The 27080-nt window shown below is 38.5% G+C and overlaps 2 protein-coding genes across 3 annotated transcripts; one reads left to right on the top strand and one right to left on the bottom strand.

Moving 5' to 3' along the window:
- The first annotated feature begins 8 nt into the window (after positions 1 to 8).
- Positions 9 to 4411, top strand: psph (phosphoserine phosphatase). Its single transcript, XM_034225535.1, has 6 exons — positions 9 to 165; positions 2130 to 2273; positions 2394 to 2528; positions 3278 to 3423; positions 3624 to 3772; positions 3876 to 4411. The coding sequence occupies exons 1-6, from the start codon at positions 122 to 124 to the stop codon at positions 3984 to 3986; spliced, it is 729 nt and encodes a 242-aa protein (XP_034081426.1). The 5' UTR covers positions 9 to 121; the 3' UTR covers positions 3987 to 4411.
- Positions 4060 to 13147, bottom strand: nipsnap2 (nipsnap homolog 2). 2 transcript variants are annotated; one of them, XM_034225534.1, is made up of 11 exons: positions 12989 to 13147; positions 11817 to 11956; positions 11679 to 11724; positions 11220 to 11314; positions 10593 to 10663; positions 10334 to 10474; positions 8784 to 8815; positions 7561 to 7655; positions 5893 to 5976; positions 5410 to 5475; positions 4060 to 4477 (listed from the first exon to the last, which is right to left on the bottom strand). In XM_034225534.1, the coding sequence occupies exons 1-10, from the start codon at positions 13078 to 13080 to the stop codon at positions 5411 to 5413; spliced, it is 861 nt and encodes a 286-aa protein (XP_034081425.1). In that variant the 5' UTR covers positions 13081 to 13147; the 3' UTR covers positions 4060 to 4477; position 5410. The 2 variants fall into 2 exon arrangements, with proteins under 2 accessions (XP_034081425.1, XP_034081424.1); XM_034225533.1 differs by having other exon boundaries at positions 4414 to 5475.
- Between the last annotated feature and the right edge of the window lie 13933 nt (positions 13148 to 27080).

Here is a 27080-nt window from a genome sequence, read left to right as displayed (position 1 = left end):
CATGTAACCGTGCCAACCAAAGTGGGCGGTCCTTCTCCGGCTTCCCTCTGATTGGTGGAGCTCGCAGCGTCCTTCCTCGTCTGTTCCTCATCGCTGAGCCCATTGATTGAAGGATCGGCTAATGCTGAAGCTGCTGTTAGTGCCTTACCAACGCTTCTCCCAACAGTAAGTACGACACTACTTTTTAAAAGTATTTTTCAATCATACATTAGTGCTGCAGCTTGAGTAGTGTACGGTCACCGCTGAGTGCTTGTGTGTTCACGGACCGGTAACGTTTCTGAATCATGGATGTATATCTGTTGTGCGTTAGGACTGTGCGTTGTGCGTTGACACGTGAGGACTTTTTATGCAAGTCGCAAGTTAGGTTTACGCAAAACAAGCCTAATTTCTTGTTTGAAGAATGTATGTATGTAGGTAGGTTTTGTATCGCTCGGTTTTTTGTAGTGTGGCTGGCTCGGGTGATGCAATCCGTGCAAAGGATGTCCATAACAGCCTGTGGTATAGTTTGTTTAGGCAGATAGACTGCCTAGCCGCAGGGTCGGCTCTAGAACAAATCGAATGGGGGGGGAAATAATTTACCACAGGGGGGGGGGCGTCAACAACCAATACACAAACATCAACGCAACTTCAATTAAAAAAAACATGCTGTAAAGTCTATTGTCTTTCACACACATTGCAGGGGTGTAGTGCTATTTTATAGCGCACCTATGACTTGTGCCTACATGAACGGTTGTGGCACGACCACCAAAACAGAAACATATGGACATAGGCCACCATATAAAAAGTGTGCAAATGTATTTAGTATCCTATCCATGTGAACATGTTTTAGGTGGGGGGTGGACCTAACCTCCTCTTCTAAATAGTGAAGTTAAAAGCATTAATCTGGTGCACTTTGAGAGCAACATTAAGAGATATGGATACATCTCTCAACACCCATATGAAACAGAACTGTAAACAGATTTACTTTTTCTTTATGGATATTTTACTAATCACTCCCCTTTTAAACTGTATTATTGTGTTACTGTCCTATAGTATTTCATACCTGTTTTTCATTTATTCTCTTATTTTTTAATAACTATAATGATCATATAAAAGGTGTTCCTCGCAAATACTTGTTTACATAAATGGTGACCAAACCGTTTGAGACCCACTGAGATAACTTACACTAAAGTTAACTATCTAAACACTGAGAGAGTCCTTTACCTCACGGAGCTGACGTTATAAGATCCTCTCAGTCTGACAGGAGAGGACTCTCCTCCACCTTGGTGTATAAACAGATCTTTATATCCGTTAGCATAGCTAGCTAACCAGATGCTAACAACAACATTCCACGTTACCGCTCGCGCACTGACAAAATGCGCTCGTGCCACACACACACAGAGTCGAGCTTGAATGAAACACAGAGATCCAGAAGTACTTGTACTGTACTGTATATCATATTTTCGATGGCTTTACTGTATGATCAGTATAACAGATGAACAGATCGCCACTGGGCTTTCATCTAAACACACAGCCACGTAATGAGAACAAAACAAAGGTCAGGGGTCATTGGTCAAGCAACACACCAATCAGAGAGCAGCAGTGAACACACCTCAGGCTGTGTTTTACTTTATTTCTGATTTATTTCACACAAAAAACTTTTAGTGGAAACGTTTTCACTTAAATATGATTTTTTTTTTTTAAACGACAAAGTGGCAAGGCTTTCCCGCCCTGCGTTGGGGGGGCACAGTGACTCATTTGGGGGGGCATGGCCTGCGAATGACCCCCCCATGACGCCGACCTTGCCCAGCCGTAACCCATTGTTGATGGAACACGTGTTTTATTTGAGATCCTTCGATGCAGAAATGTTTGCACATAGGTATTTCAATCAATGGATGTGTTTGCTGCTTCACTGGATAGAAAACATTCAATGCATACAGGGCTTAGTTTAACAATACCAGTCATGCAGCTGCAGGGGAAATCTCAGACCTTGTGTTGAACCAACTAACTCAGCTCAGGCCCCTGCTAATGACATTAGTTTCCCCCTCAGATGACTTCCTAAAATAGCCTGATACAACTATGCCATCAGAGTACTGATACTCCTGCTGTGTTTTTTTAAATATGTGTCACATGTTGTATTTATTTTTCAGCACAATGGCAACACTTTCAGATATGAAGGAAGTCTTCCGGAGAGCAGATGCTGTCTGTTTCGACGTGGACAGCACAGTCATCAAAGAAGAAGGCATAGATGAACTTGCCAAATTTTGCGGTGTGGGGGATGCAGTCACTGAAATGTATGTGTATAAATGCTGTCAACATCACTTTAATGCGCACTGAAAAGTGCCCCAAAATTGAGATTATACCTGGATTTATTTAAATAATTATGCAAATATATTGCTTCTTTCACATTTTAGGACGCGCAAAGCTATGGGCGGCTCAATGTCATTCAAAACAGCCCTGATTGAGCGTCTATCCATCATCCGATGTTCAAGAGAACAAGTGAACAAACTGTTAACAGACCATCCACCCCAGCTGACTCCAGGTATAAGGTGAGTGTGTGAAGTTTTAATGTACATTAAATAATCAATTTTCCTAATCTATGGTAAACAACCCTCTCTTAATAAGGTCTCAGTACTTTTTGACTATTTATATGGAATTGAAACAAGCATACCTGAAAGGGCTTTACACGTGAAAAAGTTGAACTTCTTACACAGAAATTAACATTTTAACTCTTTTCTGCTCCTTTGTGCACATGCATTTCTGCTTGCTTTACCTACTTAGCAACTCGTTGATGTGTCCGAGTGGTTAATGTCCGAAACTGTCTGGCCACTGTTGATGTAAATTAGGTTTTACTACTGCCAGTGCCTATTGTTCTAAAGTGTACAAAAACAAGGGATGCACAACATGTATATCAAGGCAAATTGTTTTAATTGACTGGCTCAGATAGAGGAAGACAACAAGAGTAAACATTTGTATGTATTGTATTAAAACAAATATAAGCATTTAGAGGGAGACGGAACGATTTGTATTTGTTGTATCAACACATAATAATAATAATGTATGTTAGATTTGTTTAGGTCAACGCTATGGAAATTACAGGTTAGGAACTTAAAAAGCAAATCTTGTTTCATTTAATTTCAAGCCTTTATTTACCCAGGTGTATCCCTTGAGATCATTGATCTCTTTTTCAAGGGATACCTGCTACTGTTGATCTTTAAAAAAAGTCTGTTGTTAATACCTATGAACACTCCATCCTTCTAATTTGTGTTTTGACAAATGTCCATACATCTTCCCCCAGTGAGCTTGTGGACCGCCTGCACCAGCGTGGCATCAAAGTGTACCTCATCTCAGGGGGCTTCCGCTGCATCGTTGAACACGTGGCCACTCAGCTAAACATTCCTCTTCATCATGTTTACGCCAACCGGCTCAAGTTCTACTTCAATGGTAAGAGCTGACTTTTCTTGTTTTTCATAAGGGCGGAGCATTGTTTGTGTATCCGTCTTAAAGAGGACCTGTTTGAAATAACGATTACCACTCTATCCAAAAGGTATCGGCCTTGATAAAAGTTGTTGCCATTTCAAATTTGACTCAACCTGTATCAGTATGACTTTAAGTTACTAAATTGAATCATATGTGTTTTTTAGGAGAGTATGCTGGCTTTGATGAGAGCCAGCCCACTGCTGAGGGTGGTGGAAAAGGGAAAGTCATCAGTATGTTGAAGGAACAAAATGGTTTCGAGAATGTGGTGATGATCGGAGATGGGGCCACAGATCTAGAGGCATGCCCTCCTGCTGTAAGTGAAAACTCCAGTTTCATTTGTGTGCAAGTGCCTGCTTGATTAGTGATTGATGTTATTTTGAAAACACATTGTGACTAGTGTTCTCTTTCGTCCTCAGAACGCCTTCATTGGATTTGGTGGTAATGTCATCAGGCCGCAGGTTAAGGAGAAGTCCTTGTGGTACGTGACAAGTTTTAGGGAGCTGCTAAAGGAACTAGAAAATATTTAAATAAGCTAAAAAGTGTACTGTAACTCTAACATTTTTTTATTTGCACCCAAGGGTGCTCTTCTGTTGGTTTTATCCCGTGCACACGTTTCCTTCTACTCGATAGATTTTTATATTGAATGAAAATGTTTACACTAGAAAGTCCAGTTTTTCTTTCATAGGGATGCTGCCCTATTGATTTGTACTAGTTACTAAAGGATTAACCTAGAACTTTTTATGTGAAGGTAAAAATATCTTATTGTCATGCACTTTTTGCATTCAAGTCTCTAGTCGAGCTAACACAACTCGTGCATTTTATGAAATGCGCAATGAGTAATAGAAATGTTTTAGTTCAGTATGAATATAACGAGCTGTAACTACACTACGTCAATGAGTGTTGAGTCCTGTAAAGAACATCAGTATTAAAAACGAGAACATGTTGTCAACAACATTGTTGAAACTGCTTTATTCTGTTTTGGCCTTCTCGTCTTTTCCCTCTACACCGTTTCCTGTGACTGATGAACAAAAGACAAGATAAACATGCTTCCTTTAACAATAACATCTGATATTACAATAAGCAGCAGCTAGAGTACCTCAGCCACTGATAGATAACATTTGTTTTATGAGTGTATCATACATGATAGCGATGCCTCGTTTAAACATGTTGGATAAAAACTGTTTCTGAAACCTGGCATTCTGTCTTCACGTGAAAAAAGCAGTAGCTACAAACACAGCACCATGAAACTGCAACATTACCATAACAGACAACCTAGGAACATCCAAAGAGGCAACAGAAAGGAGTAGTAGGACCTCAATTAACGTACATGTTACACCATTTTATACTTTAGTTTTATCATGATATGCAACAGAAATACAGTTTTCTTGAAAGATGAAGACGTTTTTACTTCACTCTGCAATGTCAAAGTGCCACTCCCCAGCACGCCAATATAACCGCTCCAAATTTACATTAAATAAATAAATAAATAGCTCCTGCATTGTGCAGTGAGCTTCAGCAACACTATTCTTTCTATCTGTCAACACAGCTGCACGTCTTTAAGTAACTTTGGTTGTTTCTAAACTTAGAAATGAGCTCTGCACGGCCCAGATTTAATGTGGCACCGGACTTTGGACATCGTGAGCATCAGGAGGTTTAAATCAGCGAAATGTACTCATCCTGCACCTGAACTAAAAAAATAAATGGGATGTTGTGCATCTGTCGGTGGTTTTGAATATTTCAACGGCTGATAAATGGTGGGCATTGTTGCCTCCTCTGTCCTGGTGACATTTTGAAATAACAAAGAAGGGAGAAGGGACGTTGTTCGGCAGCACTGATGGGAGGTGGAAACCACGATAGTGATGCTCTGGATGGATGTAACATTCGGAGGGGGAGGAGGGAGGGGGAGGAGAGGAGGGGTGGGGTGCCCCTGGATTTCCGCTTCCAGCTCACTTTACTTCAACGGGGAAGCCTTAGTCGGGATCATAATCCTGGAATCCATGTGTTGAATGAGAGGAACTGGAGAAAGGTGATAAGATTTAAATCAGTGTCCACATCGTTTAAACAAGGCTCCTACAACTAAAAGCAAGTTAGATTAAATACAACTTGGCAAATCAATGTTTTAAATAGATGTTAGTGTTCTCTTTATATTGCAACAGAAAACAACTATTCATCCCACTTTCCATGTCTTTTAAAACGTTTGAAAGATTTAGAAATGTTAATAACAAATGTGGCCATATTTTCCAATGCCTTACAACATTTCAAAAAAGATCTACTGTTAAAGGTCATGTGATATTGATCAGGTTCAGCATAATCTACAAAGTCAACATGTTGTTACTCAAGACAGCCTTAAAACATGTGAAATAAAAGCTACAGACATGCAGTATGACATTTCCTCACCACGTTGTGTTTAGAAACCTATTTCTTTGTGCTCACCTGTGTAATATACCACCTCGTCCCAGCCCTCCTGCTGCCAGGCGCCGTTCCTCGTCTCTTCTCTGGTCTGAAGGTCTTTGTAAGCTGCAACAAACCACACATTATAGCACTGATGAGCGCTTATAGTCACTGTAAAGTCTGTTGCAGTTATTAAGGATTAAGGAGTATTTTATAGAATATAGATGAATCTAGTAGTTTTTTTAAATTGTTGAATTTGAACAGATTTTTCTTAAAATGAAACAAGGGACTCTGCTGAATGGAGTGATATTTATAACAGGGTTCTTCACTACATCTGAACCAGTTTAAAACTACATAAAGTCATTATATACACTGTTAAAAAATATAAATGAGTGCAGTAGAGTTAATAAATAAATGAAAGTTGACCAGGTGACAACTTCGAAAATATGTTTGTGCTCCAAAACAAACTCCCTGTCTGTGTAACACAAACAGCCAAATTGACAATAAAGTTGCCTTTGACTCAAATTATTTACAATAATATAGAACAATTTCTTTGTCAGTCGTTGTCAAAACTTGATTTTCTGTCTAACTAAAGATTTCCGGATTAGCTTGATCGTCTACTCTGACACTGTCGGTGTGTAATTTCTAGGGATGTAACGATACCAAAAACTCACGGTACGATAATATCGCGATAACAAGTCCACGGTACGGTATTTATCACGATATTGAATAATAAAGAACATTTTTTTTCTTCTTTATTACATAATAAATCTGATTTGTACAGCATTTTAGTAGGATAGCAGTATTTTAAAGTGTCAAAAACAAAGTGACAGTAACAGACTGGAACAAGAAAACCAGTGTTTTTGTACCTACTAGTACTACCAAACAAAGTAGGCATTTTCTTTGTGCCACTGCATCTCACAAATAAACAGGGACATTTAATAATCAGACCCTGCAATAAAATAAATCAAGTGTCACTTTAATTTAAGTAACTCAACTCAAACTCACTAGTCACTCACTCAGCATCATCAGACAGGTTTTTAGGAATATGAGAATGTCCACATTTCCAGGTATTTATAAGCTGGGATGTTTGGGCATTTACAATATCCCCTGCTCTGGAAAAAACTCTCTCGCTTGGTACTGATGTTGCTGGGACAGCAGTTAACCGAATATTTTATTTATCAATGACGGAAAAATCTGAAAGCAGTCCGTCAGATTAGAACAAACTCGGAACAGCGCCAAAGTTTCCCCGCAGCGAGGCTCTGGTGTTATGCCGTGTTATGCATGCCCTCCAAAAGGAAATGATATAGTTTCCTAACCGTACAGATCAACACATGTCTGGAAGGTTTTGCTTTACGCTGGGTGCGCGAGGTGCATGCACACACGGCATAACACCCCCCCCCCCCACTTGTCAATGTCTCTAGGTGTGTAAATGTAGCCCTGTAAATACGATGTCCTTTTGTGTTCTGTTGTTTTATGTTCATGTTGTAACCTACTTGCTGCCATGTTGGACAGGTCTCTCTTGAAAAAGAGATCGATGATCTCAATGGACCATCTGGTTAAATAAAGGTTTAAAACAAAAAAAAGTGTTTAAAAATAAAAGGTAGATTTTGTCAGTCTCACGACGGTATTGGGACGTTTATTTACCGCGATATTCGGTATATCGTTACATCCCTAGTAATTCCCCCTCAAGCTGGGGTGTGTCCGTACCCCAGAGGTGATGAACCATGTAGAGGTTTCCGATCTGTGAGAAGAACCCCCCCACAGCCTCACTGTTGTGCTGGCGATATCCGATGGCTCTGGCCCTGCAGACAAAAACAACTCCAGTCAGAAAAAGAATGTCAAGGCTACATCTGGCATGACAACAGCAGAACTGCAAGAGACATTTGATATCCCACGCCATCTTTGAATGCATTATGGACTGTTTTTCATTTACACGGTTGGATTGAGCCACTTTTGCTAACATGACAATCGTTTCCTTAGCTGTGATTATCCATTGCAACATCACATCTTTTTTAAATCTTAACGCTGGCCAATTCCATGTGAAATGAGTGCTCTGGTGAGAGTTGAATATTTTAAATCGATTTCCCCCCAAAGCAAACATATACTTATTTAAATCATAATGACGGTTTGGATACAAAACTTTAAAGTTTCCATTCCTTATGTTGTTGTAACCGGAAGACATTTAAGCCTTCAACTACACAAATTATATTAAAATTGCTTTAATGACATCATCTTCTTGACTATAGGGGTTTATTCAAATGCAGCCTGGATAAATAATTACAAGAATAGTAGCTTTAGGAAAATATGACCATGTCCCAGCTTGATCTCTTGTCTTATGGTCATTTAAATGTGCTGTAATAGAATGAAAGGCAGAGTAAAGCCTCAGAGCAGAAAAGGCTGGGCGTTATTAAAGCGTTTCAAGTTAAGTTAACATGTGAAATCACACAGACATAAGTAAAGAATTATTCTAAATGTGCTAACTGGAAAAAGGTGCAGAAGATTTGACATGGACTGGCACAACTATGCAAAACAGGCTTTGAAATGTAATGAAGTAGGTTTAGAAAGCAAAGCAGTCTGACAAGTACAAAGACTAAGAGAAAACTCAATAGTGGTCCAATCAGCTAATAAAAAATGAAAACTAAGGCGTGTTCAGAAAGTTCACGTCTTCATTTAAATCAATTGCAATCGGCCGCATTGCTAGAAGTGATGAATGTTGACCTTTTGATCTGCTCGAGAAAATGATCATTATTCTGAACCGTAGTGTACAGAGAACTCCAACTGTATTTAAATATTGGCTTGAAAGCACGACAGTTCGTCTTCAAAATGGTGCCTCCCTGTGGAATATCCTGTATTAATGAGGAAGGTTCCATGTAGTGCAACTGCTCTGTGACTACAGTTCAGTGTATCAAATTGAATTCAAGCTGCCTTACCAGTAATTACCCCACTCGATCATGGTTCCTGGCTGAAAGAAAGAAAACACAATATTCTTTATTACAATTCATCAACTTTCCAAAGTACAAATTGATGTCCCACCTGCGTCTGATCTCCAGAGCATGCCCATTACTACAGACAAATAGTAAAGATGTATCAAAGGTATTTCATCATTGTGAAGATAAGCTGCAACAGCAACTCCACCCAAAGGCTTCTTCAATCATATTTTGGAGCTTAAGCAAACAAACGCCCTGCTGTTCCTCGGATGTAATCCCGGTCAGTGATGGGGGATAATAGCTTGCATTCATCACATGACAGAGAGTGCTGATCTAAAGTTATTGCTGGCAGATCAGGAGAAACGACTTAATCTGTAGGGCGTGATGTGTGTCGAACATAATGCGAGTCAAGACTGCCTTCGATATAACCGTTGAGACACTTGATTTCATTTGAATGGATGCGTAGAAAATAAGTTACAGATAGCACAAATGGGGACTCTTTAATCACCACTGTCATCCTAAATGCTGAAGACACTACATGATTTACAGAAGTTACGTTAAGTCCAGGAGAAGCTTCTAGTGGTGATCATGTAAAAAACACACTGGTTATTAAACTCAAGTCATTTTTAATAATAATTCAAACCTTTGTAAAAAAGCAAGCTTTCAGTTGAAAATACCACTGTTCTTTCTTTCTACTCTGCACACACAACAGACACTGTATTTCATGTCAGCTCTTTAATATAAGTAATTACTCTCCTGTTGGGCAACTCATAGTTTTTGTTTTTATCTGCAAATTATTTTCACGTTGAATTGCTTAGTCTGTAAAATGTCAGAATATATTATACAACGTCCATCCCAGTTTCAAAAGATTAAAAAGGGAAGTCTTTAAATGTTTGATTTGTCATTGGAAAACCCAAAGTTATTTAGTCTAATAAAAGCAGCACATCTCATTATTAATAAGCCTGAAAACAGCAATTTCCTGAGAAATTCTGCATGAAAAATGACTATTTAAAGGTGGGGTAGGTAATTTTGGAGAAACCAGCTCGAGTGCGCTAGAATTTTAAAATACACAGCTGGAAAAAATCTGCCACTTCCTTACAGAGCCCCTCCTCCAACACACAGGAACGCGCACATGACCAATGAGGGCACGAGATAAGTTTGTGCACAGATGGAAGGCTGACAGGCAGGTAGGCCATCCAGTTATTTTAGCCGGGCCGGCTCAGATGATTGGTCGTGCTTTTTACAGTACTACGGCTTCCACAGATGACATTTTTCATGGATTTTTTTGTCAAAGCACTTCAGATATTCATTGCTATCGGGATGTTAAGAGCATTCCATGGAATATAACAAAAAGTGTATCTCGAGCCGGTTTCTCAAACTTACCTACCCCACCTTTAAGGAATAATCGAGTAAAATAGTTGACGATTATTTTTCTGTCTGTCAAAACAGAAGTATATAACATCAGGTCAGACTGGGCTCACACTTTCAAACTCTCCATCACAACATCTTTAGCACAACTAAAGCCTTGCTCAGCCCTCCGGTGTGTTACCCACCCTGAGCTGGTAGGACCGCAGCTCGTAGATGTTGGGGCCCTCTCGGGGGACGGGCTCGTTCCAGAAGCTGAACTCTAGCAGAAGCTGGTTCCTGCGAGACATCAGCATCTTGCCCCGCTCCTTCCTGTACTCTGTGAACTCCTGATAACGAACAGACACCGATCAATAAGCTTTACTTCGACTGATGGCTACACTGGGTTATTAGCACATTATTAGAACACTAATAATGGACACAGACTAGATGCATCAGGATGTTTACCTTGTTCTGCTTCAGCTTGCTCATCACATCCGTCAGAGCCGGGTATCCCCCTCTGTAACGCCACAGATGAACTGGGAAAAGGGTAGAAAAATATATGTAATGGGTGCAAAATGGCAAAATCTAAAGAAACCCTTTGTGAAGGGTTAAAACTATACAGGTCAGGAGGGTTCTGAACTGTACATGTTTTTGTGAAAATGCCATATATTTCCATCAGATTAAAATAAACTCCCTTCTGATAATGAAAGATCATTAGCCGTTAAGACTACACCAAATTAAAAATACTGTTTTGTTCGTCTGTACAGGTCATATATACGAATAGCAAATAATGGACTGAATTATTGAATTATTTGCCATTCAGATTTTTGAGTACCACCAAGCCTATAATTCAATATTTCATTGTACAAATAATTGAGTTGTAGAATGAGAAGAGTACGAAATTGAGACCCTGGAAAAGAGGAATGAGGAGGTACTATTGCGTCTCTATGTTTAAAAACAACATGACAGTAAACATACATACATGCATTCAAGAGTGTGGATCTGCAGTGTGACATGCCGGCTGATCTGTACTGTGCAGACCACAGACATGTGGCACTGCAGATCTCTGTGTGTTGATATTAATATTCCTACCAGCCTGGTCTTGTTCTCCATACCAGGTGTTCCAAGTGCCCACCAGCTCACAGGGGTAGTACTTATCAGCGTGGATGGAGGGCAAAACCTCCTCACTGTAAGGAATAAGAAACACCAACCAAATACAGCTTAACTGAAGGCAACATTCTATTTTAAATAACATAATTTGAATAACAATCCCATGTTTATCTGGTCATGTGACCTCTGTTTAATGTCACAAGTCTAAAATTAGCCTCCAACTACAAGACGGCCTCCACTCATCTAAGGCATGAGCAAGGTTGGTCTTTAAAGAACTGAAGTCATGCCAGCTTGTCAATCACTACAGGAATAGACTGCTCAGAGTTATTTTTAAAACAGTGTACTAGGTTGTCCCGGTCCTAGTATTACTATTGCTGTCACCATTTTTGTTTAAGTACAGCTATTGACAGTATGCAGCTTATATAGGAAAATAACACTCACCAGAGTTTGTTGTATGCATCCAGGCACTCTGGCTTGACATTATGGACTGAAAAAAGAACATAATAATTAAGAATAATGTCATCATTACTTCAGAATAATGTGTTTTTATTAAGTGCAAATACTGTTAAGTGAACTTACACTGAATTTTGTACAGGTTGCTTTCCTCATTTTTGGTCAGTAGGTTAGCGTGTGCATCTTTCCTGGGATCCACTTTCCTCACAAACAGTGATTTAAACCAGCTGTCCTGACTGTTTCTGCTGCTTGATGTTTCAAATCCTCTGCAAACACAGATGAGTCATGATGAACAACAGGATTACATATTGGATCACATGCTAGATTTGCACTCACATAAACATGTTATTTTAGCTGAGCCGACATGCAAGAGCATCCACCAGGAAAGTAAATACATTTAGGTAGAGTACATAAGTTCAATTTGGAGGTATTTCCATTGTCTGCTACATTATAATTATTCTCAACATCTCAGAGGGAAATATTGTACTCTTTACTTCACTACATTTGTGTGATACCTTTAGTTATGAGTTACTTTGCAAATTGATACTAATAATACACAATATAACCTACAAATATGATGTGTTGTTATAGGCTCAAATAAAACCAGACTCTTTTGATTGGAATTCACAAGCCCACAGCAAGGCAAGGCACGTTTATTTATATAGCACCTTTCCACACAAGGGAATTGAAAAACAGCATATATAAAGCTTCACCTATACCAGCTGCAACATGGAAGGGATGTAGAAAGTAATGTATTAATAGTACTCCAACTATAAAATACACACTAATCTCAAATTGGGCGTTGTGCAAAACAAATATTTCCTAGTTTTGATGCTACTCAAATCTAAATTGCATGACAATCACTTGCACAGTATTTGCATTAACGTCATTGCAAAGAGCTTGCATTGAGCCTTTGTTTATTGTATTTATAAGCACTACACACTGTTTACAGCAGACTAGTGAGGCAGAAACATCTCATGTTTACAACCAACTACCAAATTGACCTTGAGCGTTTGATATTCTAAATAACAAAATATGACAGAAACTTGTATTATTTCCCCTTCACCTGCAAACACACGCAGTTTTAGCGTTAAATATCCCGGTATTAACTATTTAAAAAGGTGTTGCAGCTGTTCTGTGAGTCCCAGCTGAAGGCCACAGAGGACTGGCTAACGGGCTAGCTTGCCCGAGCTTATCGTCGCCACCACAGGAGAAAACTAGAGAAATAAATGAGTCGACAGCTGACTACAGACACTCCAGAGACGACGACTGAACATGAACACCGAAGGCTGCCCTACCTGCTCAACACGACGAGCTGTCCCGCTGTCGGGGCCCTGTTTTTAGCCCGACCCAGGCTCCCGCAAACTCTGTGAAGGACTCCAGTCGCCATCTTCAACTGTCCTCATGCACTCACACCCGCAGGTCCGCGGTCTCACCAGCAGGGGGCGCTGCAGCCCGCAGCCTCTGACACCTGACATTATGACCCCGAGACAGGTGTTGTAGACAGCAGTGGTGTAAAGTAACTAAGTACATTTAATAATAATAATAATAATAATAATAATAATACATTTAATTTCAAAGTGCTTTTTCAGGTGCTCAAAGACACTTTACAGTGGTGATACAAAGGAAATAAAATAAAAATAAAAACATAAAAACAGCAACACAACAATTCACACATTAAAAGCCAGTCTGAAGAGGTGTGTTTTGGTCAGTGTTTTAAGTAATGAATACTTAAATAAGACTTTAGTTGGAGTACCTGGATAAAACTCACATACCCTGCAGCAAACAAAGTAATTACTAGCTGCACCTTTACCAGCTTTGATAACACTTTAATGCATCAATAATTATAATCAAAACATATAATATATATTATTCTGAACTCATCTCTGAATATATTTAGTACATTTCTGCACAGCCCTCCACTTTAAAATACAATACACTGCAGTTTATCAAATATTATCATACATTCATTGTACCAAGCTTTTTAGTTTCTTTTGTATATTTAAATTTGGTGTAAATACTTATCTTATAGTTTTTATTAAATTTTCTTTTTATAATTATATTTTTTATGTTTGACCTTTCCTTAAACTTGTTTTCTTATGTTGTTTGTGTTTGCACCCACCATTCACCCAAGCATATTCCTTGTATGTGTAAACGTACCTGGCAATAAACTCGATTCTGAAGAAATGTAATGTATAGTGTGCTGCAGATTCTTAAGTTAAAATACTTATCAGTTGTTCAGAAAAATAATCTCCTATGCCAATACCTTTGACCCAATTGAACACTTTCAAACCCCTGGCAGAGCACTGGCCTGCGACCTTGGGGTGCTACCCTCACTGTGAGAGCTTTAAGTGCTTTACAAGTTTAGTTTAGTTTATTAGGATCCCCATTAGCTGGTGCATAACAACAGCTAATCTTCCTGGGGTCCACAAATAACATAAAACATGACATTCGACAGTACATTACAAGACAATGATACAAATCGTGTACGGCGTCAATTTTCCTTCAAACAGTGACTTTCATATCAACCATCACATACAGCTTATTTTCTGAACAAATACAATCCTCATCATAACTGTGAAAGGCTGTGTGTGTGTCTATGTTAGCGAAAGTACCATATTCCTGCATGTGTTTAAAAAACCTATATGAATCGGTGTGCTGCTGTATGTTTACCATAACCTGTCTGCTGCTTGCGTCATTTACAGTCTTTGGGCTTCTAGATGCCTCTTCAATCGTCTTTTGAAGCTTGCTTTAGTTGTTTCTTTAGAAATCTGATCTGGCAGTGTGTTCCATGCAGCCATGGCTCTATACAGCACTGTGCTCTTCATAGACTCTGTTTTGGCTTTAGGGATTTGATAGCAACCTCTTGTGGCATGTCTCGTTTTATATGTATGGATTTTAGAGCTAGGTGTAAGTTGCTTATATAGACAGGTTGGATGTTTCAGCTCATTTATGTTTCTCAAAAAGACAAGGAGTGATACCATCAGCCTCTCCGTGACTAATGTCCAGGAGAGCTTGACATGCATTTTGTTTACATTATGTCTTGGTGTACACCTAAGGGCAAGCCGAGCTGCTCTGTTTTGAACCAGTTGTAGCTTTCCCTCTTGTTTGCCCCTGACCAGATCATTGAGCAGTAGTCCAGTTGTGAAAGGACTAGAGTCTCAATGACTTGTTTTGTCAGTTGCAGTGGTAAAAACACTGAGCACCTCTTGATGACAGATATATTCCTCCCCATCTTTGCCACCACTGACTCTATGTGTTTCGTCCATGATAAATTGTTCACTAGGATGAGTCCCAGGAGCTTTGTTTCCTCCACCTGCTCAACCTCTACATTATTCAGCATCAGATTCAACTGCGGTTTAGACCTTAGTACGTAATTTGTGCCAAATACAATACTTTTTGTTTTTTGAATGTTGAGCACTAATTTGTTGCTGGTCAGTCACCCATTCCATTACTGTTTTCAGTTCTTTGTTCAGAATATCAGTTATCTCACCGATTGTGGGAGCCTATATTGTCATGTCATCCGAGTACATAGAGACTTGTGCTTTTTCAAGAGCTAATGGAAAATCATTTGTAAAGATTGAGAAGAGTAAAGGACCTAGTGAACTTCCTTGTGGAATTCCACTTGCAACACATCTAGCACTAGAGATACTGCCATTAAAGTATACACTTTGAGTTCTGTTATATAGATAGCTTTCTAGCCATGATATCGCCTTTGGGGCAAAACCATAGCACTCCAATTTGTCAAGTAAAATTCTATGGTCTATCAAATGAAAGACAGCGCTATAATCTAATAGTACTGCTCCCACCATTTTCTTCACATCAATCTCTTTCATCCATTGATCTGTCATTTGTGTTAATGCTGTGGCTGTTGAGTGACCCTCTCTATACGCATGTTGATACTCACTCATCAGACTGTGAACAGAAAAATAGCATTGTATTTGATTGAATACAATTTTTTCTAGTAGTTTGTTTAGAACAGGTGACAGGCTTATTGGTCTGCTGTTAGAGCCAGTGAAGGCATTCTTTGCATTTTTAGGGAGTGGAATAACTTTAGCTACTTTCCAGATTTGCGGGCATGACTTCCAGACTCATGTTAAAAATATGACAGATGGGTGCAGCAATGAACTTGGCCACATTCTTTAATAGCTGACCGTCTAAGTTATCAATACCTGGTGGTTTATCATTATTGATTGCCAACAATAACTTTTCCACCTCTTCTGTCCTAACTTTATCCAGCTCAAAGGTGCAATTTTTATTTTTCATAATACGTTCTCTAATATTAACATAGGACGACTCGCAGCTAGATTTTGGCATTCCCTGCCTTAGCTTCTCCACTTTATCAATGAAATAGTTATTAAAATAATTGGCAATATCTAGTGGTCTAGTGTTGTATGCCCCCTCTGATTCTATAAAGGATGGTGTTGAGTTGTTTTTCCTACCCATGATGGTATTCAAGGTACCCCAGAGCTTTTTTCCATCATGCTTTATATCATTTATCTTAATCTCATAATACATTTTCTTCTTCTTTCTGTTCAGTTTTGTCACATTATTTCTTATTTTGCAATATAACTGCCACTCAGAATGATTGCTGGAATTCATTGCTGCCCTTTTTGTTCTGTCTCTATCAGCCATACATTTCTTTAGCTCCTCGTCAATCCATGGTGCCTTTACTGTTTTAACGGTTAACTTCTTAACAGGTGCATGTTTATCCATCACTGGTAACAACAATTTCATGAAAACATCCAGTGCCACATTTGTGTCACTCTCTTTAAAAACATTAGACCAACATACTCCCTTAACATCCTCCACATATGAATCACAGCAAAACCCTTTATATGATCTCTTCAGCACTATTTTCGGTCCTGCTTTTGGGACTTTGGCTTTCCTACATATTGCTACAAGGTTATGATCGCTGAAGCCAATTGGTACTGATACCGCTTTTGAGCACAGTTCACTTGCGTTTGTGTATATGTGATCAATGCATTTGGATGATGTTACTCCAGAGCTATTGGTAATTACCCTGGTTGGTTGATTGATCATCTGATCTAGGTTACATGCACTTGTTACCGTCATCAATTTGTTTTTCAATGAACAGTTTGATGACAGAAAGTCAATATTCACGTCACCCAATAAATATATCTCCCTGTTTTCATCACATGCCTTCTCAATCATTTCACACAATTTATCTAGATAATTACTATAAGAGCTTGGTCTATAGCAACATCCCAGCAACATAGGTTTTAAATGGGACAGGTGAACCTGCAGCCATACCATCTCTACCTCACTTAACATCAAATCCTCCCTATACTTCACAGGAATGTGACTTTGTACATAAAAAGCCACTCCTCCCCCATTGCAGTTTCTATCCTTTCTGTAAAAATGATACCCCTGTATTGATATTTCACCGTCCTCAAACGAGTCATCTAAGTGAGTTTCAGAGATGGCCAAAATATGAATATTATTTGATATCAACATATCCTGAACACACTGAACCTTATTTCTAAGGCTGCAGATATTCAAGTGAGCGATCTTTAGCCCTTTCTTAGGTAGTTTAGCATTCACTGACATAAATAGAGATAGACTAACAGAAAATTAAGCACAATGTCCATTACAGTTCTGATGCTAAAGTGCATGTTTGTGTGTGTGTATGTGTGCATCCCTTGTGTGTGCGTGTGTATATGCATGCACCAAGCTACGAACCCCTTCTGTCTCTTTAGTCCCTTTTCTCAGTCCTCTGAGATGAGTGGTGTGAGTCCGTTCTCTCAGCCCTTTGGGAGGGGGGGATCGGGGGATGGGTGGGGGTTTGCGGAGGATGAACAATTAGTTTGTCAAGAGCATAGTTTTGTCTCCTTATTCCTGCCTGTTGGCATAAGTTGATACAGGATGCTTTGCAGGCTAGTCTAGGGACATCTGGTAGTCCATGTTATCGGAAATGTGTCTCTCCTTTGGCATGTATTTATATCTAGGGATATATAGTGCTTTGCTTGTTTTGTGGTAATGCAGAATGTCCATTATTCTCTCAGAACTAGCTAAAAACTCAGGACTTGGTGAGAAAGCTTCAGAATGGGTTGGGAATAAGCTCTATCACTTTGTTGTTTGCAGCAAATGTCTTTGTCAATTCCCTGGATAGATGGACAGTAACTAGGCCTTCATGTACTTTAGTACTGTACTTAAAGCAATTCTGAGGTACTTATTCTTTCCTAGAGGATTTCATTGCTAATACTTTAAACTTCTACTCCACTACAATTCACAGGCAAACATTGTACCTTACTCAACTACATGTATCTGTTAGTTACTTTGAAGAATCTGATGGTTAATAAAACATGTAATTAACAAATAATCACAATGTGTTATTATAGGTTAAGATAATAATTACATTTATGAAACCCATGGTGTACTGTATATAGTAAAACAAAAAAAAAGAAGCTCTATTCGTGCTGCAACATTAAGTCATGAATAATTAATGCATCATTAATCCGAATCCCAAAACTGAATAAATGCAACATAAAGTTAATGCTTTCACAAACATGCATATTTAATAATATTGAGTAATACTATACACATTGTTCTGAAACGGGGCATTCTGCATGATGAGTACTTTTACTTTCGATATTTTAAGTAGGCAATATTTTAAACACTAGACTTTCATTTGTAACATATACTTTTGGATTGCTGTTACGTTCTGTTTTTTGGATTATCCAGGTTACGCTTTCCCATTTAAACAGCTTATCTCTGTAGAAAACCTGGATAAAGTTGCATTTAAACACCTCATCAAGGTTCTGATTATTCTTAGTTGCTACAGAACACATTGTCTGAGAGGGTGAAGAATCAAGACACATATGACAACAATCTTGTGGACAATTATCGAATATTGTTCAGGATGAAAACCAGTTATGTTGCTGCTTTTGACTCTTTTTGTTGTTGTTGCAGCAGATGTTTCCACTTGTCACAGTAGGGTAAACACAGGTGTAATTCACATAAATAATAATGGCTCTGTTTTATTCTGCCAATGAGCCAGCACAATACCATGGCCCTGGAGCTAGAAAACAAAACACAAGGGAAACCTTTATTAAGGTAATTAATAACACGTGTGTCATGACATGTCGAAATGTCTGGTGACAAAAGGCCTATTGTCTGTTGTAATGAATATAATCAGAGGACAGTCCCACACAATGTCGTGCATTAAATACAACAGTAAGATCCTCCTCAGCTGGAAAGAATATAAAATAAATAAATAAAATACAAAAGTGTCTCTGGTATATACTGAGGCCATGGATATGAAGACAGGTTGCATCTCGTCGCTTATGGTTTCACTAAAAATACAATACAATTACAATTACTTAAACATAACTTAAAGGTGGGGTATGTAATTTTGGAGAAACCAGCTCGAAATTTGAAAATACACAACCGGAAAAAATCTGCCTCTTCCTTCAGACTTCCTAGAGCCCCTCCTCCAAAGTTTGTGCACAGATGGAAGGCTGACAGGCAGGTAGGCCATCCAGTTATTTTAGCCGGGCCGGCTAAAATGATTGGTCGTGCTTTTTACAGTACTACGGCTTCCACAGATTAAATTTGTTATGGATTTTTTGTCAAAGCACTTAAGATATTCTTTGCTATCGGGATGTTAAGAGCATTCCATGGAATATAACAAAAAGCGTATCTCAAGACGGTTTCTCAAACTTACCTACCCCACTTTTAATCTTGCATAAATGCCCTCTGGTGTCATTAGTAGTCAATATCTCTAAAGCATGCTTTGGTTGAACAGCTGGGGGCGCTACAATTCAATCCATAAACCATCAACTGAGATTTAAAGTGCACTACTAAATCCACAGTTTGAACACCATCAGACTCCATCATTTTATTCAGTCTTTGACATCTTATGAAACTCATCACATCATGCTCAAAGTTTAAGCCTGCCTTATATTATTGCATTATAAACTTCACTGGGTTTGTTAGACCTTTGACAATATGTGGCATATAGCTCGTAAAAACAAAAAAATAAGCTGCTGATTATTTTTGGGAAATTAGGTCCTTATGTTCTTTAAAACTGATATGCTGTTAGTAATGGCTGGAATGAACTGTGTTTGTGTTGAAAGGCCTTCAGGAAGAGCACCTAATAACTGTGAATGATCCAGTTGTCCATCATTGATGGAGAGGGGGATTGGGGTTTCAAACATGAAGGAATTCAGTAAAGATGAGATTGATTTATTATTTGACAGAGTGATGATGAAGCTAACAGAGACCATATTGCAAAAGCCTACTTGGCTTTTGGAGAAAGACTTACCACCAGTGGAATTCAGAAACTATGGAGGGATTTGTTTTAAGTTCAAAGACATGAATCATAAGGGAGTGATTTCAGCGTGAAGCATTTATGAATAACAAATGGCAAAATGTAGATATGTCTGGGAATTTTAAGTATGATTGTATCCACTGAAACGTTGCTCTTCTGTAAGCATATTTATTAAGGTGGTTTGTTTTGGGAAGGTTTTTACCTCAGTGCATGGTTACTACCAACATCCAACATTTGTATGTGTTGGACTTCTTTCAGCAGCCATGAATATCACTATAGATATAATGTAATGTCCACTAGTGCTTGTCTCCATCGATAAAGTTCCTAATGTCAGTTTTAATCTGTGTTTTAATGATTTTAGTTGGATGGGAATACTTTCACAAAGGGCATATTTTATTAATGGAAGAAATTAGATCAGCTTCTTACAAACAACTCCAGCCTCACGACACCAGACGTACAAAAAACAGTATACCTCATATAGTATAGTAAAAAGTATTTTGTTGGGTCTTATCGCCATGTTGACGTAATGTTTGTGTAATTGTTTTGTGTTTTTCTTTTCACATCAAATGCAGAAAATCTCCTAGTTTCTCCCGAGTTTTTTAAAAACTGTCTCAGATCCTTATTCCTAAGACCCTAATGTGTCAAACATCTTGATTTTATCACTGGTGCGCGTAACTTTTTCCTGTTGTATGCTTCACCAGAGCAAGATACTTGTATTGTACTGCTAGCAATTAACACCTTATAATGTCATCCCACCAGTTAACAATTAACTGTGTTTATTTCTCACCTTTTATAACATAAAATGCAGCTCAAAGTACTTTACAAGATAAATAAATAATTGTTAATATCACAGTTTGCATCAGCAGACTGAGTTCAGTTGTCATAGAGATCCAGTAGATCTGTTGACAAGCAAACTCAGTAACTCTTGAGTTTTCATGGGACTTTTGGGACTTCTTGTTTCATTGGCTTTATACTGAAGCATGGAAGTTCTTTTTTGAACTTGGGTATATAACTTTGAGAAAACAATGCCAGCTCAGGGTCCATTTGCTATTTGTAGGTCTTTCCAAATCAATCAGAAGGCAACAGAGCCATTGAACAGCTGTTGTATGTATTTTTCTGATCCATGTTTTTCATTTATATTGTAAAAGACAATGCTGGTGCCGGTTTGGTGCTTGTCTGCATTCCCAAAATCTCTTACACTATACTCAGATTTAGCTTTTGGATAATGAGTGTCTCTAAACCAATGCTTGAGAAGAACAGCTGTGAAAACAGCTGATATGAATCCTGCACTAATGCACCCGAAAATCATAGATGCTATTTATCAGATACGAAGATAACTCTCTTGAACCCTCATGGATAAACCTCTCACTCCAGCCTCTTGTAGGGGCATACAGTGTGTTCTGACTGAATCTTCAGAAAATTAAGTACCTCCAAAGCAATGATCTCATTGGCTGTATTAGCAGTTTCCCTCTCCTTCTTATTATGTTTGGCTTCATAACCAATATTCAAGTTTTCCAAGAAATGCTGTCTGACTTGTGAGAAAAATATTTTGGCCATATAGTCTTCACTCCTTATCTTGTCTTGAGTGCAGCATTGAGTGAATGCAGCACTACTGCACACAGTGGCACTAAAGCATTTATAATGGCTAATTTGAGCAGTTTTGAATATGCTTGTGTTTTCATTTAAACTGTGTAATATTGATAAGAAAATTAATGCTGCTTGTGCCAAATCTAAAGACTTCTAGAGTGATACATTGATTGTTGATGGACCACTGTGACTCAAGCTTTCAGCAACAATGGACAGACAACTGGACTCTAACAAAGATGTTTGTTTAAAGGTGGGGTAGGTAAGTTTGAGAAACCGGCTCGAGATACACTTTTTGTTATATTCCATGGAATGCTCTTAACATCCTGATAGCAATGAATATCTTAAGTGCTTTGACAAAAAATCCATAACAAATTTCATCTTTGGAAGCCGTGGTACTGTAAAAAGCACGACCAATCATTTTATCCGGCCCGGCTAAAATAACTGGATGGCCTACCTGCCTGTCAGGCTTCCATCTGTGCAGAAACTTATCTCGTGCCCTCATTGGTCATGTGCGTGTCTGTGTGTGTTGGAGGAGGGGCTCTGTGAGGAAGTGGCAGATTTTTTCCGGCTGTGTATTTTCAAATTCTCGCGCACTCGAGCTGGTTTCTCCAAAATTACCTACCCCACCTTTGTTTAAGTCTAACAAGACACTATACATTCTGAATGTGTCTTTTTAACTCTCTAACTGGTTGTGCTACAGTACGGTGGAGAAAGTACCCATATCCTTGACAATATAAATACTCTTGCAGTGAATATGTACCCTGACTATCAAAAGTAAAATCACTTATGACAGAAAACTGTCCCCAATGTCACAAAGTTGAGTATCATATCAATGGATTATTATTACTGATGCACTAATGTGTAAGTAGCTTTTTTGTATTTGAAATCTTAAATAAGGCAAAAGTACATAAAAGTTGTGCGATACTTTAATACATTTACTTACTTACATCCCACTACTTTACACAAAAGTATCAACAGTCCAATAGAGAAACAATGTAGAAAAGAAAGAAAGGTTTGATTGAAATACAAAAAGACCTTGCACTTACAATTTAAGGTTAAGGTCACTTAATGTTCGATTAAATGTTGACAAGAGATTGAGCAACATCCTGTTATCTTTATGTAGGTTTTACAAAACGTCTTTAAATCCAGTGGTTACAGACAACATGATATCACAGCTGCTATGCTACTGCCCTGTGGGCCAGCTCTGCACATTCATATGTTATCACAGCCAAGCAGCTCACTGAAAGACTGATATTATTTTACACAACCGAATGAGTGAGGAAAAGGGCCATTACTTATGAAGGTAGAGGAGGGGACATCAATTTAAATGTAGGTCAAGCAAGGGCACACAAGCGTGAATTATTGTAGCACAAATGTGAAATTATGATAAACAAAGTGCAAACTGAGATCAATTACTTAAGTTGCTGTAAACTACCATTCTGAGCCAAATTACCTTTTTCAATGTGAAATGACTTGCCTGGTCCTGTTCAGTGCTGCCGTTCCATTCGTCAAGAAACATTCTTCAGTTTGTAAGATTTATTACCAATATATGAATCATACCATTGTGAAAGGTAACTGAGGTTTAACCTTTGTATTGGACAGTCAAGTTACCCTGTTATACAGCATGGGCCTGCGCTCTCTGGCTTGTCGATGTGTTTTTTCATCCTAAATAATCACTCAAACAGCCTTTGAGGATGGACAAAGTAGTCTCTTGAGAAATAAATCAATCCTCTGTTCTTACTCTGGTATTTCATGACGTTGGTCTTTAATTCTTAAACATAAGGTCACAGGTGTGAATGAAAAATGAAGTGGTCAGTGCTCATAAAAACAAGATGTTTCAGTGGGCGGGAACATACTACATGTCTTCTTTCACCTATGAGATGTTTGTCTGGAAGCAATTTAGCCTTTACATCTCAAACACAAAAAAGGATATCTACAGATGAATATGTTGTTGATCTCATAATCACAGGCCCCGAGGTCGATCCAGTGAATGTTTTTCTTTTTAAATGACAGAAATAGATCATGGACTGTCATCCCAACAGTGGGCATGTGTGAAAGTTCGTGCTTGTGATGGATGACTTATTGAATAGAATGCTGCTATTTCAGACCACATGTTTTCTTGTAATTATGTCATCCGGCAAATTGCAATTGGACAACTAGTAGTATATGTAACAAATACAAAGGTGTTGTTTTCTTATTCAATTTAATAAAAGTTAATTATAACAAATGTATATAAGGTGATATGTACAATTCTTACAGATGAGCATGCTGGTTTTCTTTCCCCTCGGAGAAATTGATCTGCAGCTTTACCGGCTGTCAGATCTGTAGAATCATTCATTCATTTTCCATATTTTTTCATTTTAATCTTTAGGGTCACAGAGGGCTGAAGGCTATTACTTGTATTACTGAAATGACCTGATATCCCCATTAGGATAAGTATCCATCCGAACAAATAAAATATTTTGGCAAAAGTTTAAGTATCTGGATGGCTCATCATGTGATATTGAGACTATTGAGTCGGTTATTTCATCCGACTTCTTGCCACTTCCAACATTAAATGTTATGGAAAAGTAATATTGATATTCGATATAGCTCTGGATTGCACTTGTCGAAAGCTACCTCAGATACATGATTAATTAAGGGGGGGGGGATATATCCAGTCTCTGATAGAGTTACGTTATTATGAGAGTGCTCTGTTTGATTCTGAAATTGTATATATTGATATAAATATATACATGTGTGTGTGTGTATGTTATGTGTGTGTGTCCGCATCTGTAGCCTGTTATTGTCTCATTATACCGCACTGTGAATGAATCAAAGTAAATATATAAGTGGTCATGAACACATCTGTCCATCAGAGGCTGCTGTGCCTCCTGTCATCATTAATGGACGTCTCTTTAAGATGACCGCTCAGAGGAGAGGAGTTCTCATTTCTCTAACCGTCTGCTGCTTCCCCTCCTCTCTCCTCGGCTCCCCTCCTCGACTCCTCCGTTTGCATCTCCTGTGGGCGGGACTAAGTCTCGAGGATAGGAGTCGAGGAGGGGAGTTAGAGAAATGATAATGGGCCCAGATGTCACTGTAGTGTATATTTCTGTATATTTAAAAAAAAATCTAGTGTATTCATCATTTTCCTACACATTTATTCACATGCAAGTTGCTCTTTAAGGCCATTTTGGCCCAAGTTATATTGCCCTGCAGTGGGACAAATATATGATTCTCATTATGAATAGGGTGCAGTGGCATTTTCTTATTCCGAATAAAAAAAGATACTTTCAATGTTAATAAAAAAAGCAAGTGGATACTTTTGTTCAAATAGACTAATAAAGCTTGTTTATTTACAGTGGAGGATTTCCCAGAATCCCCCTGACAGGGGTCTGAGGTCCTAATGTGTTTATTAACTGGCCCTTGGCCTACTGTCATTTCACAAAAGTGGCCCCCAGGCAAAGCAGGTTGAGAATCCTTGCTTAAGAGCTATAGCTGTAATAAACTGCAGACATCTGGTATGTGTGTAACTATTTTTTACAACTGTATGTCCAGCACTTTTAGATACAGGGTCGAATGTTGAAATGACAAATACCTAATTCTGCGTTCCTTATTGTAAGTACCATCCACTTTTATCAACATCTTTTTCAGATGCCATGTTACTTTTCTGTCATGGTTTTGGATTTATGTTTTCCACCTTTGTTTTGAAATGTTTTCCTCTTTGTATAATGTCTGGTCCCTCTCCCTGTGTTTTTCCCCCCTATCGTTAGTTTCCCTGGTGTGTCTAATTGTCTGAGTGTGTGCACCTGTTGCCCTTGTGTTTCTCCTCCCCTGCCCAGCTGTGTCTTGTCCTGTGATTACCTTTCTGTGTATTTAGTCTTGTCTTCCCCTGTGCTCCATGTCTGTTCGTCGTCATTTCATGTCACTGTCACCCATGCTTGTCCGTGTCTCCTGCCTGTTCCCGTATGTATGTTTGTTCCTGTCTGTCGTGCTCCCCGGTTTTGTTTCTGTTAATTAGTTTCTTGTTTTTTCATGCTTCGGCTTTTTATAATAAAGCTCGCTTTTTGTTAACGAACCTTTTTTTGTATTTTTTAACTGCACTTGGGTCCTATTTCCCCCAAACTTGACACTTTCACGCAGCCAAATGTTTGCAGTATTAGGTTACTTGCAGTAGGTCGTTCAAGAACATTGAGCCAGACTGCACATCTGAATATTATTATTATGAAACACTGTTTCCATGAATGAAATTGAAATGCATAGGGTGGTATGTCAAGTTGCATTTTGAAACCAAAATCAAGTAGATGTTTATCGTGGTAGCTTTAGTTTAGAGGAAGATCAAAGTTGATTCATACAGGGCAAATAACAGGGTTATCACAAATACATCTTGTTTTTTCAACTTAAATTCATGCTCATAGACACAATGTTGTTTTCATAAAATGAAAAAGATCAGACTGGATTTAAGCAAGTGTATTTGGCAAAGATGCAAGAGTGCAAAACGTGTCACCAATGCCTTACATTTAGGGATGTTGTCAGAGGGTCTATTCTTTGTAGAAAATAACACCAGATGGTTCAACTTGAAGTGGAAATCCTGTAGGGTTTATTTTTCTGTGGCTATGGACATTTTTGATACTATTCTCATGGTGGTTAGTGTTTATTATGCAGATACACGCATCTCCAAACCAGCAGGGTGTTCCAGCTAAATTATTTGGTTCCTCCAAAAGAGATGATTCTGACAATATCATGGAAAGATATTTTGACAGAATGTGGAAAACATCCATATATCCATATGAGAGTGATTTCCTGCTTATGTTCATAGTCAATAACGTCAGAAAAGAAAGATTCCGAAGAATACAATGAAGCATGTCTTCCTCTCTGTTTAGGTGTAGTGCAGATTGATAGGAATATGTCAAATGATGTCCTTTGATTTAAGGCTGGTAAGATGAACCTTATGACATGAAATGCTCTGATTTCATTGGAACCGAGCTTTGAGAAACAAAACAGCGTCTGATGACCACATAGTTTGGAACCGCTCTTGTCTGTGCTTATAATTTACCTCATTGTTAGCAGAGAATAATTGATAAAATATGATGTGTATGACACATCCAAGAGCGCTTTCTAGAATAGAAGTTTTTAACCAAACCTAGAGATGCAGATGGTATGCATTAACAACAGTGCTACAACACTTCTTTGTTCTTAACATTACATTACATGTTACTTGTTAGACGCTTTTATCCAAAGCGACTCACATACTCAATACTGTGGGCAATCCCCACAGGAGCAATTTGGGGTGAAATGTCTTGCCTAGGGACACAACGACATGCTGACTGCAGTGGGGTTTGAACCTGTATCACACGCCTAACATTGTTCCTGTTGCATTTAACCTCTTTAATTTTTACACTTTGTTTTCTAGCAATTATGAAAAACAATAATTCCATGTTGGTGTTTTATGGGAAAGCTAAACCCCTGACGATGACGTGCAGCATGTGTGTAATTGCTCCGCAATAATTCAACAAAGCTAATACTTGAGG

This window comes from Gymnodraco acuticeps, unplaced genomic scaffold, assembly GCF_902827175.1.
Source record: "Gymnodraco acuticeps unplaced genomic scaffold, fGymAcu1.1, whole genome shotgun sequence".
NCBI classification, from domain to species: Eukaryota; Metazoa; Chordata; class Actinopteri; order Perciformes; family Bathydraconidae; genus Gymnodraco; species Gymnodraco acuticeps.
The sequence above is the reverse complement of the archived record's forward strand: the minus strand, read 5'-3'. Positions and strand labels throughout refer to the sequence as shown.

What these genes read in the sequence shown, in the direction of transcription:
- psph (XM_034225535.1), top strand. Translation starts at nt 122, where the DNA reads ATGCTGAAGCTGCTGTTAGTGCCTTACCAACGCTTCTCCCAACA. An exon ending in TACCAACGCTTCTCCCAACA is followed by an intron (nt 166 to 2,129) that starts GTAAGTACGACA and finishes TTTATTTTTCAG; the next exon opens with CACAATGGCAACACTTTCAG. An exon ending in GCTCAAGTTCTACTTCAATG is followed by an intron (nt 3,424 to 3,623) that starts GTAAGAGCTGAC and finishes TGTGTTTTTTAG; the next exon opens with GAGAGTATGCTGGCTTTGAT.
- nipsnap2 (XM_034225534.1), bottom strand. Translation starts at nt 13,080, where the DNA reads ATGGCGACTGGAGTCCTTCACAGAGTTTGCGGGAGCCTGGGTCGGGCT. An exon ending in CAGCTCGTCGTGTTGAGCAG is followed by an intron (nt 11,957 to 12,988) that starts GTAGGGCAGCCT and finishes CTGTGTTTGCAG; the next exon opens with AGGATTTGAAACATCAAGCA. An exon ending in CAACCTGTACAAAATTCAGT is followed by an intron (nt 11,725 to 11,816) that starts GTAAGTTCACTT and finishes TTCTTTTTTCAG; the next exon opens with TCCATAATGTCAAGCCAGAG.